We start from the raw sequence: 14,551 nt of genomic DNA, 5'->3' as shown, positions 1-14,551 counted from the left end.
ATCTTGAGGCTTGGGAAATATCAGGAAAAAGGAATGGGAGTTCCACGGCAGATTACCGTTACAATATTTATTTCTTAAACACTCTTAACAATTAATGCTCACAATTAGCCTTAACCAACATTGGAATTATTCAGATTACATTGCAATGTATAAGCGCTGTCATTCAGTTTGTAACTCTAATTCCCTAATCCAGTATCTTAAAAGCTCAGAAAAGAAATTAATATTGTCTTACCTAATATGTGTGCCAGCCCTGAGACTTTAGCAGCAGGGGCAGCATGTCTTCGACCATTCAGAAAGACCTGGTGAATGCCATTGTGTCCTTCGCATATTTATAGCCCTTTGTTATCAGGTAGGTGCCATCCCGTAGGTAGCTGTGAGAGGATACATTCAGACTGTCTCCTTTAGTGAGCACCAAAAATTTACTCGGCTTACATAGCAGCTTCAAGCTTCATTCCCAGCTGTCCTTATCTTCTTGTTGTCATTTGAGTTGGCAGACTGCCTAGAAATACTGAATACACATTTTCTAGGGACAGAGGGGGCTCATAAGCTCTTGCTATGTTAAGCATTCTACTTAATGAGGCCTTTTTGGGGTAAATTATGATAGATATTGAGGACAGCCCATGACACGCTGATACAAATAATCTTGCATGGCTGTCTCCTGCTTCTCCAGGTCATTCTAGATTTGAAAGGCTCTGATTATGGCTGGTCTTATCAGACTCCTCCATCTTCGCCCAGTACCACCATGTCCAGAAAATCCAGTGTGTGCAGGTAAGCAGGAAAGCCACACAGTCTGTTTCTGTGAGAACCCAGTATTTTATTCAAAATGCACTTCTGTAAGCTTTATTTATATATATGATTCTTCCTCTAGAAAGTTCAGAGCAGCTTGTGAGGACCTCCCAGTGATCATCCAGGCACTGATCAAGCCCACACCTGCTTAGTTTTATCAGTGCTTCCCCAGGGTTTCCCCCCAACCATTCATGAGACTGAGCTCTTAGCCAGGCTTGCATCAGTGTAATGGTATTTAGGATTCTGGAGCCTAAGGGGACAACTGCTTTTTGTAAAATAATAGTGATAAATGATAATTTGCTTCTGATTGTGCTCTTTTCCTTCTTAATATGTTGGTGAGTGAAAGGTTGAGTTGAGTGATGGAGAATGTGAGTGGTAGAATTGCTGAGCGTTATTATGACAACCATACAAAGAGGCTTGAAAAAACTAAGAAAAACAGGCAACTGATTCCATTTACCAATACCAATTCTGCTATTTCTTGCCACTGTTTCATGAACCTGCATGCTGTGTAACATTTATAGGGTTGTTTAATTTCTCAGGGCTTTAAACAGTCTAGATGCATAAGTTTCTCTTTCAGCCTGCTTGAATAAAATTGTTTACTGTGAAATATGCAATAGCTCTTAACTGTTCAGTACTGTCATAACTCAGTTTTAAAAAATTACTATTGTGCATGTGTGAGAACACTTAAGTTCCCCCTCTACTTCCTCCACGAAAACTGTTTTCTCTCTGCTAAAACAGTTTGGCAGCATGCATCTCTCCACCTCCCTGCTCCCTGCCAGGTGTATAATTCTCTCCTTTTTATCCAACAAAAGGAAGATGTTCTGCTGTGTGTTCTTGCATTTCTTTCTAGCCTTTGATGCTCTTGCATTATTATTATTATTATTATTATTATTATTATTATTATTATTATTATTATTATAAACTTTGCCTTCCAAATCACTTGGATTGGATAGCTGAAGCACCCTACAGCATGGTAGATGAGGTTGTCATTGCATTTCTCTCCGTAACTAGCTTGTCTGTGCATGCACATGTATAGTATCTATAGACAGATCTATAGATATTTATATTGACTCGGTAAGCACAGGCTTTTTAAAAATGCAATATCCTTAAAAGGAAAATGGCTGGCCATACAATCCTAGCAGCAGTCTTATAGCCCAATTAGTAGGAGATCCATGTGATCCATATTGTGTGTTAAAGATAAATGGAGCCACAGTTGTCACTCCCCATATTTCAGATTGCTAGCTGTATTTACCATTTAAAAGAAATCCTCCATTTAAATCCATTTAAAAGGGACCCCATCACAGATCTCCTGTTCTCTTGTGTAGTTGTGTCCTTAGTTCCTCCAGTTTGGTAGTATTATGTAAGTATCAGGAGCTTAAAATATAAAGTACCCAACCCTCTCCGATTGCCAACAGCATCTTCCCTGCCTCTGCCTTTAGTGGGCATTTTAAAACTGCTACAAACTTTAAGCCCAGGGGAGGGTGTCTTTTTGGGTGATAAGCTTCTACCACGAGTTGAAGCAAAGTGACAACCTTGGGGGGCAGATTTAGGGCACTATTTGCATCATCAGAGGGAGAGACAAGAGAAATCCAATCCATGGGGGCACAGTCTGCCGGGAAGCTATCCTGTGCAACCTTGTTGAAGCACCAACACCCTGCACCTGTGTGCAGTAGCAGTTTCACTGCCACTTTCATCTACTTCAGTGGAACTTGCGCAGGAGATCTTCCCAGGAGAATGTTCCCCTCCCTCGTTAGCTTTTGGTGGGGGTGCTGCTGGAATTTCTCACCTCAGGCACTGAAACATAATTGAGCCAGCACTAATAGGTATCTATTGCTGCATTGCAAATATATGTCCATAAAAGTCCCTAACCGTACAACAACCAAAAAGGGTTTCATCCCAACAGAGTCATTGCACTTCCAGTGCAACTTCTGTTCACCAATGGAACATTCCCTCTTCCTCCTTCTCCTCCTGTGCACCACTTACAACCCCTCAGATCTGCTCTGAGGTTGCCCCCAACTCTCCAGAGCAGATTGGGGTGGTGCAAGGGGCACCAGGGGAAGAGAAGGATTTCTCTTGCATGAGCAGGTGTTCCACTGGTGCAATAACTGAACTGGATTCAACCCAAACTATCCCAGCCGCCTCCCAAGTTGTCAGTCACTCTGTTGCATGTTGGTAGCTTCCAGTTGCTGGCAACCGCAGGAGTGCTCTTTGCACCCAGGTCCTGATTGCTGACTTCCATTTAGGGCATCTGGTTGGCCGCTGTGAGAACAGGATGCTGGACTAGATGGAGCCCCCTTTGGCCTGATCCAGCATCCAGGCTCTTCTTATGAAAAAAAGCCAGCTCCCTCACACAGGCCGGCCTGGTCTCGAGGTGAAGCTTTGTATTTGTCACAGGCAGCCCAGGCATATGTTTCTGTTTTTCCAAGTAGTGCAGAGTTGTATTGTGGATACTGCCATTTTCCATCTGGTTCCTAAGGATACTGCAGTTCTTTACAACTCTGCCAGTTTTTTACTTCTGCCCATTATGCCATTTTTATCCTTTGTGCTGCATGCCTTGCTGGAGAACCACGGAATGTTAATTTGTCCTGTGCTGGTCTCTTCTCCCCCCTTTTCGTTTCTTTCCCCCTCCCCCCCATCTCTGTTCCTTTTGTATCTCACAGCAGTCTGAACAGTGTAAACAGTAGTGACTCCCGGTCAAGCGGCTCACACTCTCACTCACCCAGTTCACACTATCGCTATCGCAGCTCCAATCTGCCTCAGCAAGCACCGATGAGGCTTTCTAGCGTGTCCTCGCATGACTCCGGGTTCATGTCCCAGGATGCTTTTCAGTCCAAGTCGCCATCTCCGATGCCTCCAGAGGCCCTTAACCAGGTATGTCCAGGGAAGGTTGCATCAGCATGGTGCATCTTCAGTTTCGCCCCTAAATTTGGTAGAAATGAAATCTAGCTTTGGCGTCTCCGAGGGCTTGTGCACTAATTATGTTTTTAATGGCTTCTGCTTCAGGTTATTTGGTTGTCTACGTGCTGTGTTACTCTACAGCAGGGGTGGGGAATCTTTTTTCAGCCCAAGGGCCTCATTGCCTTCCCGGGGGCCACATGCCAGTGGTGGGTGGGGCCACAGGCAAAAGTGGGTGGAGCAATTGATGTAAATATTACCTTTTGTACAGTAGGCTAGTTCAGAGGTTCCCAGACTGTTGTCCACGGACAACCGGTGGTCAGCGAGCTTCATTCAGGTGGTCTGTGGCATGTCCACAAGAAATATTCACACTGATTTTTAATTGTATTTTTATTGCTGCTTCTACTGTATTTTTATTACGTTACAGTGTAACTTCTATGGAGTGCAAATTGTAATACAGTAATACCTCAGTTAAAAAAGCTCCTTTTAAGAAAGGCTTTTTAAAAGGTGAAACTGAGCAGCTTTGCTTTGCTATGGATGAACTTTCAAGCCTGTGCCTTTGCTTTAAGGTGAAACTGGCCACCCTGTGCCTTTGCTTGGCTCTCAATAAACTGATAAGCCTGTGCCTTTGCTAGGCTGAAACTGACATGCCTGTGAGTTTGCTTTGCATTAGAAGAGATCTCTTGCTTTCTCCCAGGGCTGGGAAGGAAAGGATGCAACACCATTCAGAGGAGGGGAGGGTGGGAAGGAGGGAGAGTGGGTAAGTGCCAGGTAGGCACCCTTTAAAGCCCCTGTTGAAGCTGCCCCCACCATCTATGAGCAGGCGTAGGAACCTATCTATTCTTTCCAGGAATGCATCTGAGGTATTACTGTACAATAAAATACAATAGAAGAAATAGGAGAAGCAATAAAAACACAATTAAAAATCATACAGCGTCTGGCACAGCACATTACAATTGCTACAACGCCGGAATCATCATTAAGTGGTCTGCCAAGGCCATCAGCAAGTGGCCAATGGGGTGGGCGAAGTTCGGGAACCACTGGGCTAGTTCTTACACACACTCTCATGCGCCCCTCTCAATCCTCCATCCATCCAGACAAGCAAGAGGCATTATCTTGGTTCATGAGCACATTCCAGCCAGGCAGAAGCTCTCAAGGGGGATGTGCAAACCCGGGCCAGTGAGGGGTGTGGCTCCTAAGAGTTATGGCCTGGAGAGAGTCGAAAGTGTGAGACAGGAGCCTGAAGGGCCACATTTGGCCCCCAGGGCCTAATGTTCCCCACCCCTGCTCTATTGGATAAACTGCCACTACTTTCTGATTGTTACTTACCTGTAGTGAATTGTATCTAAGCATGACTTAGAGGTTCGGTTATGGTCACCAAGAGGCGACCCCAACAGCTACCTCTTGGCCCTGTGGCTCTTTACCATGTTACAGGAAAGATTCTTCCCCTTTCCCACTCTACCTTTCACAGCAAATCGATCATGTCTTTTCTGTGACATTTTGAAGAGGAAGGCAAGGGAAAAGTGTATGCAAACAATTGGGGAATGTGTTCCCGAGAGCTGCCAAGACTCCTCACCTCTCCAAGTCTGTCTCCCCAATCTGGTGCCATCCAGATATTTTGGACTGCAAGTCCTTTCATCCCCAGCCAGCATGGTCCTTTCCAAATGGACGCGAGGCAGGATTAATTTGACTTGTAGCTGACGATAACAAAAGTGAACTGTAAACAAGTGATTCCACATTCAGTCATGCAATGGTGAACTGAATGTTTAATCAGGATCCCACAGATTCTGTCATGCTCTGACTTAAGTTTAGAACCTTCCTTCCCCCCCCAAAAAAATTCCCCATGTGAGCTCCTGCAGTAGATGTTTGGGCCAACAGATTATCAAGGCAGAGCATCTGCCGGCTGTCTTCTGGTGACTCAGTCATATTACCCTATTTTATACCACCTCATCCCAAACTATTTTTACCCACACTCTCGTGCACCCTTCTCTATCTTCCCTCCATCCAAGCAAAGAGGCATTATCCTATCCATACCCAGAATCTTGCCCCAGCAATGTTCCTTATCCAGCTGAGAAATTTCAGATTCAACGGAAGAGGTGTATAGCACCTTAAGTTGAAATATTAGTAAAATTGTTTACATTGGATATCATTCCATATTTACAAAATATATATTTCTTCGTTTCTGAGAGCCGAGTTCATGTTTTCAGGAAGAAGAATGTGCTGTTCCAGTAGACACATGGCAAAAATTGCATGTTTGAATCTGAACCCTCCCCCCAATACTTGTCTTAAAATATCTCTGTACAAAGCTTACAGGGAGGAGAGAAGGTTAGACTGGAAGCCATCTCCCTGAGCAGCTGCCTTTGCAGATATTGGTAGGATTTTTTTTAATCAGCATGTTGAATTCAGACATGCAATTTCCCCCACATGCATATTGAGCCAAAACAATCCAGGTACCATTACATCACACACACCTAGGTAAATGCTTTAATTTATTCTGACTTGGAATTCTTTAGTTACAGAATTCACAGGTCCAGTTTGAAGAGTGCTTCACAAGTTAATGCTTTTAATGTACACTTTAAACAAAAAAATTCTAAAAAGAATTAGTGCTTATGCAAAGCAAATATGTTTGCAAACATCTGTATCATACAGGTACATTAATCAGTGATTGGCCACAGCTGTCTCTTAGGTCTGTTCTCAGCAGCATACCTGGAAATGACTCTGCATAATGAGTGAAATTACACTGACCATCAGTTGTCCTATTGTGCAATGTACTTTTTTTTGCAAAGGGGGGTTCCACCAGCTTGTATGAAGAGATCCAGCACACAGTTGTGTCTGGGTGTTCCCCAATTGTTAGCAGTCCAAATTTCTAAATTCTTGAAGTCTGAAAGGTATGAGCTGGTCACAGTTTGGACCTCTTCTTGTGACCTGGCTCCTTGTGGATTTCTGCAAATGAATATAAAAAACTGTTGCCCAGCTGGAAAATGGGTAGTCTTCTAATGAACAGAAGAACTCCACTGCTGATCTGTTAAAAAAAAAAAAGAGAGAGATCCTTAACGTAATTTCAGCACAATAAATGAAGGATAGTTTTTCTGTCCTGGATATTTTGATTTTTCTTGTATGTCTTGCTACTCACAAGCAGCACCAAGCAATTTGTTAACAAACTTGCCAGAAAGCTGTTTAATGTGTCTTGTGTGTGTAACCAATTGATGGACTTTCGTCTTTGAATTTATACTCCAAGTGAGATAAAATAACCTCATGCTGCCATACATCACATTTGAAAGCAGAATGCTGTTTCTCACAGTAATCCTGTGGATGGAAGCAACATTCTCCTTTTGTTGCCAGTGCTTTTAAATGTATTTTTAACACCCCGATTTGTGTGAATTTCGTTCTCTGTCGCTGAGGGACGAAAGAGTGCCACAAACAGTTGACGCATCTTTTCATGCTGTGGAATTGTAGGAGATGGAGTGAAAGGAGGGTCCTTGGGCTAGTGCATATCAAAATTATCCCATGTCATTGAGAGTTTGGAACTGTAAACTAGCAAGACAGCGAGAGGTTTTATTGCAGAGAGAGGCATAAGCAGTCCTGCCTGTTCATATACCTTCATAGAAAAGTCATTCTAAGGCCCATACCTTGATGTGCAAAAGGTGTGCAGGCAGTGGGGTGCGAGTTTGAGCCTGGAGTTCTCCCACGTGTACAACTTGTAGTATGAATTACAGTCCTAAAGTGCAAACATCTGCACAATTTATTTATTTATGAGATTCGTTAGGCGCCTATCTGGCAGAGGTTAATCTGCCACTCTGGGCGACTTACAACCAAACACAAGTACTTTCCATATAGACATAATCAAAAGTGGGGCTTGCTTTTGCAAACTGCCCACCCCTCTTTTTTTGTTGTTGAATATGAATTGCATGAGCAGGGGGTGCTCTTCCTATGCCCAATGCATATAAGACTTTTGATGTTTGGGGGGTTGAGGTTCATTCCTGTACCTTTCCACATGTACATTTGACAAACTAGGGTGAACCAGATCTAGGTACATTCTTTTGAGAAATCGAGCTTTTGTGTGCCAAAGTAATTTCATTTAACCCAGAGCAGGCACTGAGGATTCCCTCTTCATGGAAATAGTGAGGCGTTTCAGCACTGTACGGGGAGATGGAGTGACTCCATCCTTTACCGTCTCAGATATTTGCACACATACAAAACCTGAGTCTAAATTCTGAGCCAAGAAACCTCAAATTCTCTGCTTGGAATTAATTGTGCAAATTGTGCATTTAAATATGCTTAATATGCATACAACAATGTTGTCTGGATTACTTAGCTGAAGCATTGCCTCACTTGCCTACACTTTCTATGGGGGCGCATGCTGCTTTGCTCCTCTTCTGTACGCTCATAGCCCACTGTAACTGCATTGACTTGGCTCACTCTGCAGCAGGGTAGGGGGAACCTGTGGCCCTCCAGCTGTTGTTGGGCTCCAGTTCCCATCAAGCTCAGCCAGCATGGCCAGGGTCAGGAATGATGGGAACTGTAGTCCTTCAACATCCGGAGGCACGTAAGTTCCCCACCCCTTTCTTAAATCTGAGAAAGTGCAGGGTAGATGTGGAGAGCAAAGAATCCTATCTTTAGCAGCAAAAGGTTGGATTTAGGTCATCTAGAGTGCTCACCTCCACATGGCCCTATAATAAGAGTTTTAAATTGGTTATTGTTGCAGTGTTGAGATTCCTCCAACTCTCAGGATGGTTTCAGCACTGATTTGGGAGGGCAGCTAAGGGTAGGATCCATGGAGGTGGACTGGGAGACTCGCTGCCCATCAGCAGGCTCCTTCAAGGACCTCTGTCAACCCTGGAATAGTTTTGGGACTAATTCCTCTGAAGGAATACATGTGGAAAGAGTTTGTGTCAGACCGCAAAAGAGAGATTAATTTTTTTCAGGAAAAATCTCTGAGCATCAGCTGGTCTTCTGCTTCAGATTCTTTCTTGACAAAACTGTCTGGAGTTTCAGGTTCCAGCTTTAGGCTTTTCCTTACGTATCCCTGCATACATTTTTCTGCCTACCAGCCTCCAAAAGGAAGGCCCACCCAGACCAGCTTTGCGCTGTGGCATTGCAGCTGTAACTTGAATGAGCACTCTGTGGATCTACTTTGAGGCAGTTCTGAAGGCACAATATGGCAGCCCTTCCACTGAAACTCAAATTCCAGCAGGGTGGGCTTGAGATGGCATAGACATTTGCTTCCCTTTGAAGAAGCAAGGCTGTGCTATTGAGGGCCCTGTGGCTTTCGTCCCTCCTGCGCTGTTACTGATTACTGATCAGCATTGAAGACTTTCAGCTGTGTTTAATTATCGGATTTTTGTTCGTAACTCCTAACATTCTGCTTTTCTCCTCCTTTTTCCATGAATGTATTTGTCCTTTCTGTGCTTTGTTGGGTTTTTTTTGTTCTTTTCGTTGGCTTGTCTTTTCTTTACTTCTTCCTTGCTGTGGTGTGGTTTAACCTGGCAGAATTCGTCCAGCTCAGCCTCCTCGGAAGCCTCTGAAACCTGCCAGTCAGTGAGCGAGTGCAGCTCCCCCACCTCAGTCAGCTCAGGCTCCACCATGGGGGCTTGGGCCTCCACAGAGAAGGTGAACACAAAACAAAAAAAGACTTCGTCTCTAAGACACGTTCTTTGATCCTGGGACATTCAGGCCAAAATAGTGTTCATGAGCACAAAAGGAGGTTGAGAATGGAAACCCTTCTGTGCTCCCTTAAGGATCTGAAAAAATGAATGAATGCTGGGGCAAAACCTGCCTTATGCTGCCAGTGTGGCACGTAGTGTTTGTTTACACAATTTCTGTTTATGCATAGTTGCCACTTATTTGGGTGCGGTAACTTCTTCTTTTTTAATGCCCTAAATGCAGCCTACTATGTTCTTGAAGTGGGTATGTGAAGACTAAAGCCACATTGGCGCTATACATTTAAAGCAGTGTTATGCCATGGCTCCTGCCCCCCCCCCAAAGAATCCTGGGAACTACAGTTTGTGAAGGGTGCTGGCAGTTCTTAAACGACTCCTATTCCCCTCACAGAGCTTACAGTTCCCAAAGGTCCCTGGGAAGAGGGATGTTTGTTAAACCACTCTGGGAATGGCTGTTTAAAGTGATATCATAGTGCTTTAAATGTATAGTGCAGATGGGGCCTTAATCGTGATTATAATACAGTTTGGGGCATTGCCAAGACCATTTGCCAGGCATCTTGCAATGACTTCTGTGACGTGATCGCTGCCTTAATAACAATTTGCCTACTACAGATCTGCCTAGATGAATACAATAATAATTGGAATTGGCCCTTGGGAGTTTTTCTAATAAGTGTGAGACCAGAATCTTGCAGAGGTCTGATCATAATCTTGTCTTAAGCTTCCTTGTGCACATCCCCAAATTTCTGTTTTAAAAATCAGAGGTCCTCTGGCATGCATAAATCTCCCAAACCTTCTAGAGTAAAACTTTGGGTAAATTCTGATCTCAGTCAGAGAGTGGTTTTAAGTTGGGTCCATTCTCCTCTGGAAGTGCCGCTGATTCCCTCCATCCTCTCTTGTTGTTTTTCCTGGAACATGTCATTTTCTGAGGCTGAGCTGCTGCTGCTTCTCACTTGAATGCACTGTGAAAATACTAACCCAGGAGGCATATTAACCGCTTTGGAAAGGTTGCATCCCCTTGCTTTCAGAATCTGAATGAAACTTCCCGTTGTCCCTGAGTAAACAAGAGCATCAAAGCTCTGTAGAGGGCTGTGTTTATCTGGCGTGCAGAACACAGACCAATATTTGGGGATATTTCCCCAGAAAAGATTGCCTCTCTGGCACAGCTGTGTGTAAAGCTGTTCAGCCCCTGAAAATGACGTTTTGTTTTGCAAACATCGTTGCCTCTCTGAGTAATGTTAACAAAGCATGAACAAGCACTGTATGGGTCATCAATTGCAAAAGTTATCAAATCTTTGTGGGGCGTTTCCCCCTCCCCTTCTCTCCAGCAATGCATGCCTGATTCACCTTGTATTCCCCCCCCCCATATTTTGTCCTATTTATATTAATTTTTCTCTTTTTTATTTTGTTTGTTTCCAGTTGTCTAATGGGTATTATCACTGTAGTTTGTCAAGTGGCCCATCCTTAGCCTCAGTTGGTGCAGGCCCTTCCCCTCATTTCCCGTCTGTCTCCCACGCATGGACCCGGGCTTCTTCCTCTACCCTCCTTCCAGACTGCGTTCATTATTACACCATTGGGCCAGGCATGTTACCATCATCTAAGATCCCTAGTTGGAAGGTTTGTGTTTCTTTTTGTTCCTGTCACCCACTCTCCTTTCCATTCCCACCCCCAAACTGTATTACAAGTCGTTGCTTCCGAAATCTCATTTAATTCTTGGTTGATTTCTCTCTCTCTCCTCCCCCCTCCCGCAACATAATACTATTCTGAATTCTTCAGCTGACAACGGATCCTCCCCCTCCTTCTCCCATAAATCAAAAACTTCAAACGAAAGAACTTGGTGTTATCTGAATAAACATGTTGACAGCTTTCAGACCTGTGCAGCACCTTATGGGTTGTTTCCCACTAGGTTTTAGAATAGACCCACTGAAATGAATGTACGTGACTAACTTGAAATGGAAATGGACTGCCTTCAAGTCGATTCCGACTTATGGCGACCCTGTGAATAGGGTTTTCATGGTAAGCGGTATTCAGAGGGGGTTTACCATTGCCTTCCTCTGAGGCTGAGAGGCAGTGACTGGCCCAAGGTCACCCAGTGAGCTTCATGGCTGTGTGGGGATTCGAACCCTGGTCTCCCAGGTCGTAGTCCAACACCTTAACCACTACACCACACTGGCTCTCCATGACTAACTTAGGTCCATTAATTTCAGTAGGTCCAAGTAGAACTTAGTTGGATGCAACCCTGAGGTTTTCAGACGATTCTAGTTTGGCTGTTGGTACTTGCTGGATAACTCTTTGATGGGATCTAGTGGAGTGTGTGTGTGTGTGTTAAATTTAACCCTGAAGTTGCCCAACCTTTGCAGGGGAGATTCCTTGAGCAGGGCCTTGCAATCCCTGTTGACTCGTCACACAACTTCATCCCTGGAAAACCTTGCTGGGCAATTGCTTCTGGTGTCATTTTTTCCCCTAAACCACACATGCACACTCCAGGGGATCACATCCATAAAGTCTTCCTGCTTGTACCAAACGTATTGACCCTTTAAATTGCATTTGCCAGTGTACAGTTGGTATCAAGGGAGTATGTTTACCAGGTTTTTAAAAAGTGCTTTAAAAGGTGCATGTTTGTTGAGAGGAGGCGGCAAAGAAGAAGAAATACACCTGCGGTGACCGCAGAGGCACTTTCTACCATGGATGCTTCCATATCCTTCTCTGTCTGACCTGAGAATACATTGAGATTTTGGTACAGATACCAGAGTCCAAAACACTTGCATGCCATCTTGGTTGTAAAATATGCACATCTGTATACTTGCCTCTCTGAAATACGCAGAAGTGACTAAGAAACAGCCAAGCCTGTTTCTGCTTGTTTTAGAGGGGAAAGTGGCGATTTCCATCAAGATGCACCCTTCAGAAGTGATGTGTTTTTATACTTGGGTTTCTCTATATCTGGGTTCAAAACATAGCATGAGTAACTGCCCTGGGGTGCTTCTCTTAACAACCTAACACACGCTGGGCTGAGTTTACCCTACGTTTCAGTTTAAAGTACTTTTGTCTTTATTCCACCTTTTGAAATTAAATGAACATTCACACTGACAACTAAAGTGATGTTTAAAAACTTTCATATGAAGCACCCCACACAGATTGTCTTACTTTTTGTGGATAGATGCTCTGTGATGTTTTTATCATGAAGGCCATTTGGTGGGTGGAGTCTGAGGGGCTTCAATGTGTGTTTTTGAGGAGATTCAACCCTGCTAATAGATGTCCAGGCTTTCATTGATGTAAAGACTAAGAGCAGTAGCTTGCCGGTATTTTTCCCCTCCCTTGTGCTCTGCTTAGTATATCGATGCTTCACCTCCAAACAAGATCTAGTTTCAAGACCAATACCCAGTAGCCGGTCTTCCCTTTCGTGCAGGCCCTCCGGATGCTGCTGAATCGCAACTCCCATCAGCCCCAGCAAGCATGGCCAATGGCCTGGGATGATGGGAGTTGTGGTTTAGCAACATTTGGAGGACCATAGCTTTCTCTCACCTTTCTCACCAAGCATTGATATGCTTGGCCCATTTCAGGTGTTCAAAGTTCCCCTGCACATGATCCAAGGAAGCCTTACAACTGCTTCGTAAGGTACACCTGTATTATAACAGCCTGCTTATTGCAGATTAGGGGCAAGGGGGGTGTTGAGGATAGGGGAGTTTCTCTCAGATGTCTTGGGACTAGATTCCTCCGTAAGGAGGAGGTGAGGCTGAAGGAAGCCCATCCACACAACATAGCTTGACCTCGCCTGTAATGATTTGGCTGAACTTTTTTCAAGGCCTTTCTGGATGACCTCTTTGTGGCATAATCATTACAGCTGCTACTCATGGTGGGTTTTGAAGTTACATATTGGGGAGGGGGACAGGAAGCCCAAATGTTCCGCTCATGGGGAAGCTTTGGACCTCCAGATGTCCCTGGACTGCAGTTCCCATTGTCTGCTTGTATTGGTGGTCACGCTGGCTTGTGAAACCTGGAGGGCCCCCCCATCTCTCCAATAGACAGCACCTTCCTTGAAACAAGCCAGGGTGTGCATGGTTTTCCGTGGTTTATGGGAATTGCAGCTGACCCTCCCTACTTGTCAGTAATTCATTCTTTGGGTCCTTTTCATTTCTGGCCACTAGAAAGCAGGCTTTGAAAGAAAAATGTGAGCCAGGGCTTAGACCAGGAGGCATCCCTCCACACTCTTCCTCCTTAGAGCCGGCTCTTTCTCTGCTTTAGCAAGAGAAGGAAGCCCACTCAGTTTGGTTTACCAACCAGTTACAGATGGGACTTCTTTTCAGTCAGCCACACCAAGAAAGAATAAAGGTGTGTGCATTTTAAAGATGCTTTGTTTTTAAGAAATTTTTAAAAAATCAGTGTTTTACCACTTGTCGTTTGCTCCACTGTACTCCCTTTGGGAGAAAGGGCAGGATATAATTTTAATAATAAATAAATAAATAGGAAAGTCAGAGCCCACAGGAACACAGGAAGCTGCCTTCTACTGAGTCAGACCACCCACCTTGCACAATATTGTCTACATTGACAGGTAATGGCTTTCCAGGGTTTCAGGCAGGGGACATTCCCAGTCGTACCTGGAGATGCCGGAGATTGATCCTGGGACCTTCTGAATTCAAGGCAGATGTGCTACCTCTGAGCTACAGCCTTCCCCAAGGCAGGCATATGGCAGGGCTCAGTGGATCTTGAACCCCTGCTTGTCCATGACCCAAGTGCAAAGGGCTTGGTAGTAGCAATTTACAGATTGGACTCTAAAAACTTAGGAAGGAATGGGGAATCTGTGGCCCACCAGACGTTGCTGGACTCCAAGTCCCATTCACCAAGCTGGCTGGGATTAATGGGAGTTGAAGTCCAACAGCACAGGTTATTTGCCCCCTCACATAGGGCTTAGGCTGTTTCAGTGCAAGAACAAATCTGACAGTCCAGTGCAGGGATGGGGAACCAGTGGCCCTCCAGATTTTGTTGGACTCCCATCATCGCTGAACATTGGTTGGGGCCCATGGGAGTTATACTCCAACAACATTTGGAGGGCCAAGGTTCCCTACCTCTTGTCCAATATACCTTTGGTGTGCATCACTGTCTCCGTCTAAAAAGCAGTCTGAATAGGCCTGATGTTGTTGTTCCAACTCTGAATCTAAGAAGGTCTAAGCTTCCCTGTTGCTGGTTGGGATAAACACTTTGAGCTTTGGAGGAAG

The 14,551-nt window shown here is 44.5% G+C and overlaps 1 protein-coding gene across 15 annotated transcripts in view; it reads left to right on the top strand.

Moving 5' to 3' along the window:
* Positions 1 to 14,551, top strand: part of MTSS1 (MTSS I-BAR domain containing 1) — a 175,913-nt gene that overhangs the window by 152,997 nt on the left and 8,365 nt on the right. For 5 of the 15 annotated variants that reach the window (XM_061606286.1, XM_061606278.1, XM_061606252.1 and 2 more), the window contains 4 exons: positions 671 to 768; positions 3,447 to 3,657; positions 9,172 to 9,291; positions 10,758 to 10,955. In XM_061606286.1, the coding sequence (XP_061462270.1) occupies positions 671 to 768; positions 3,447 to 3,657; positions 9,172 to 9,291; positions 10,758 to 10,955 (627 nt within the window). The remainder of the gene's footprint in view (positions 1 to 670; positions 769 to 3,446; positions 3,658 to 9,171; positions 9,292 to 10,757; positions 10,956 to 14,551) is intronic. The other 10 variants (XM_061606347.1, XM_061606337.1, XM_061606321.1 and 7 more) reach the window with 3 other exon arrangements.

This window comes from Rhineura floridana, chromosome 1, assembly GCF_030035675.1.
Source record: "Rhineura floridana isolate rRhiFlo1 chromosome 1, rRhiFlo1.hap2, whole genome shotgun sequence".
NCBI classification, from domain to species: Eukaryota; Metazoa; Chordata; class Lepidosauria; order Squamata; family Rhineuridae; genus Rhineura; species Rhineura floridana.
This window is presented reverse-complemented; position numbering and strand designations above follow the sequence as displayed.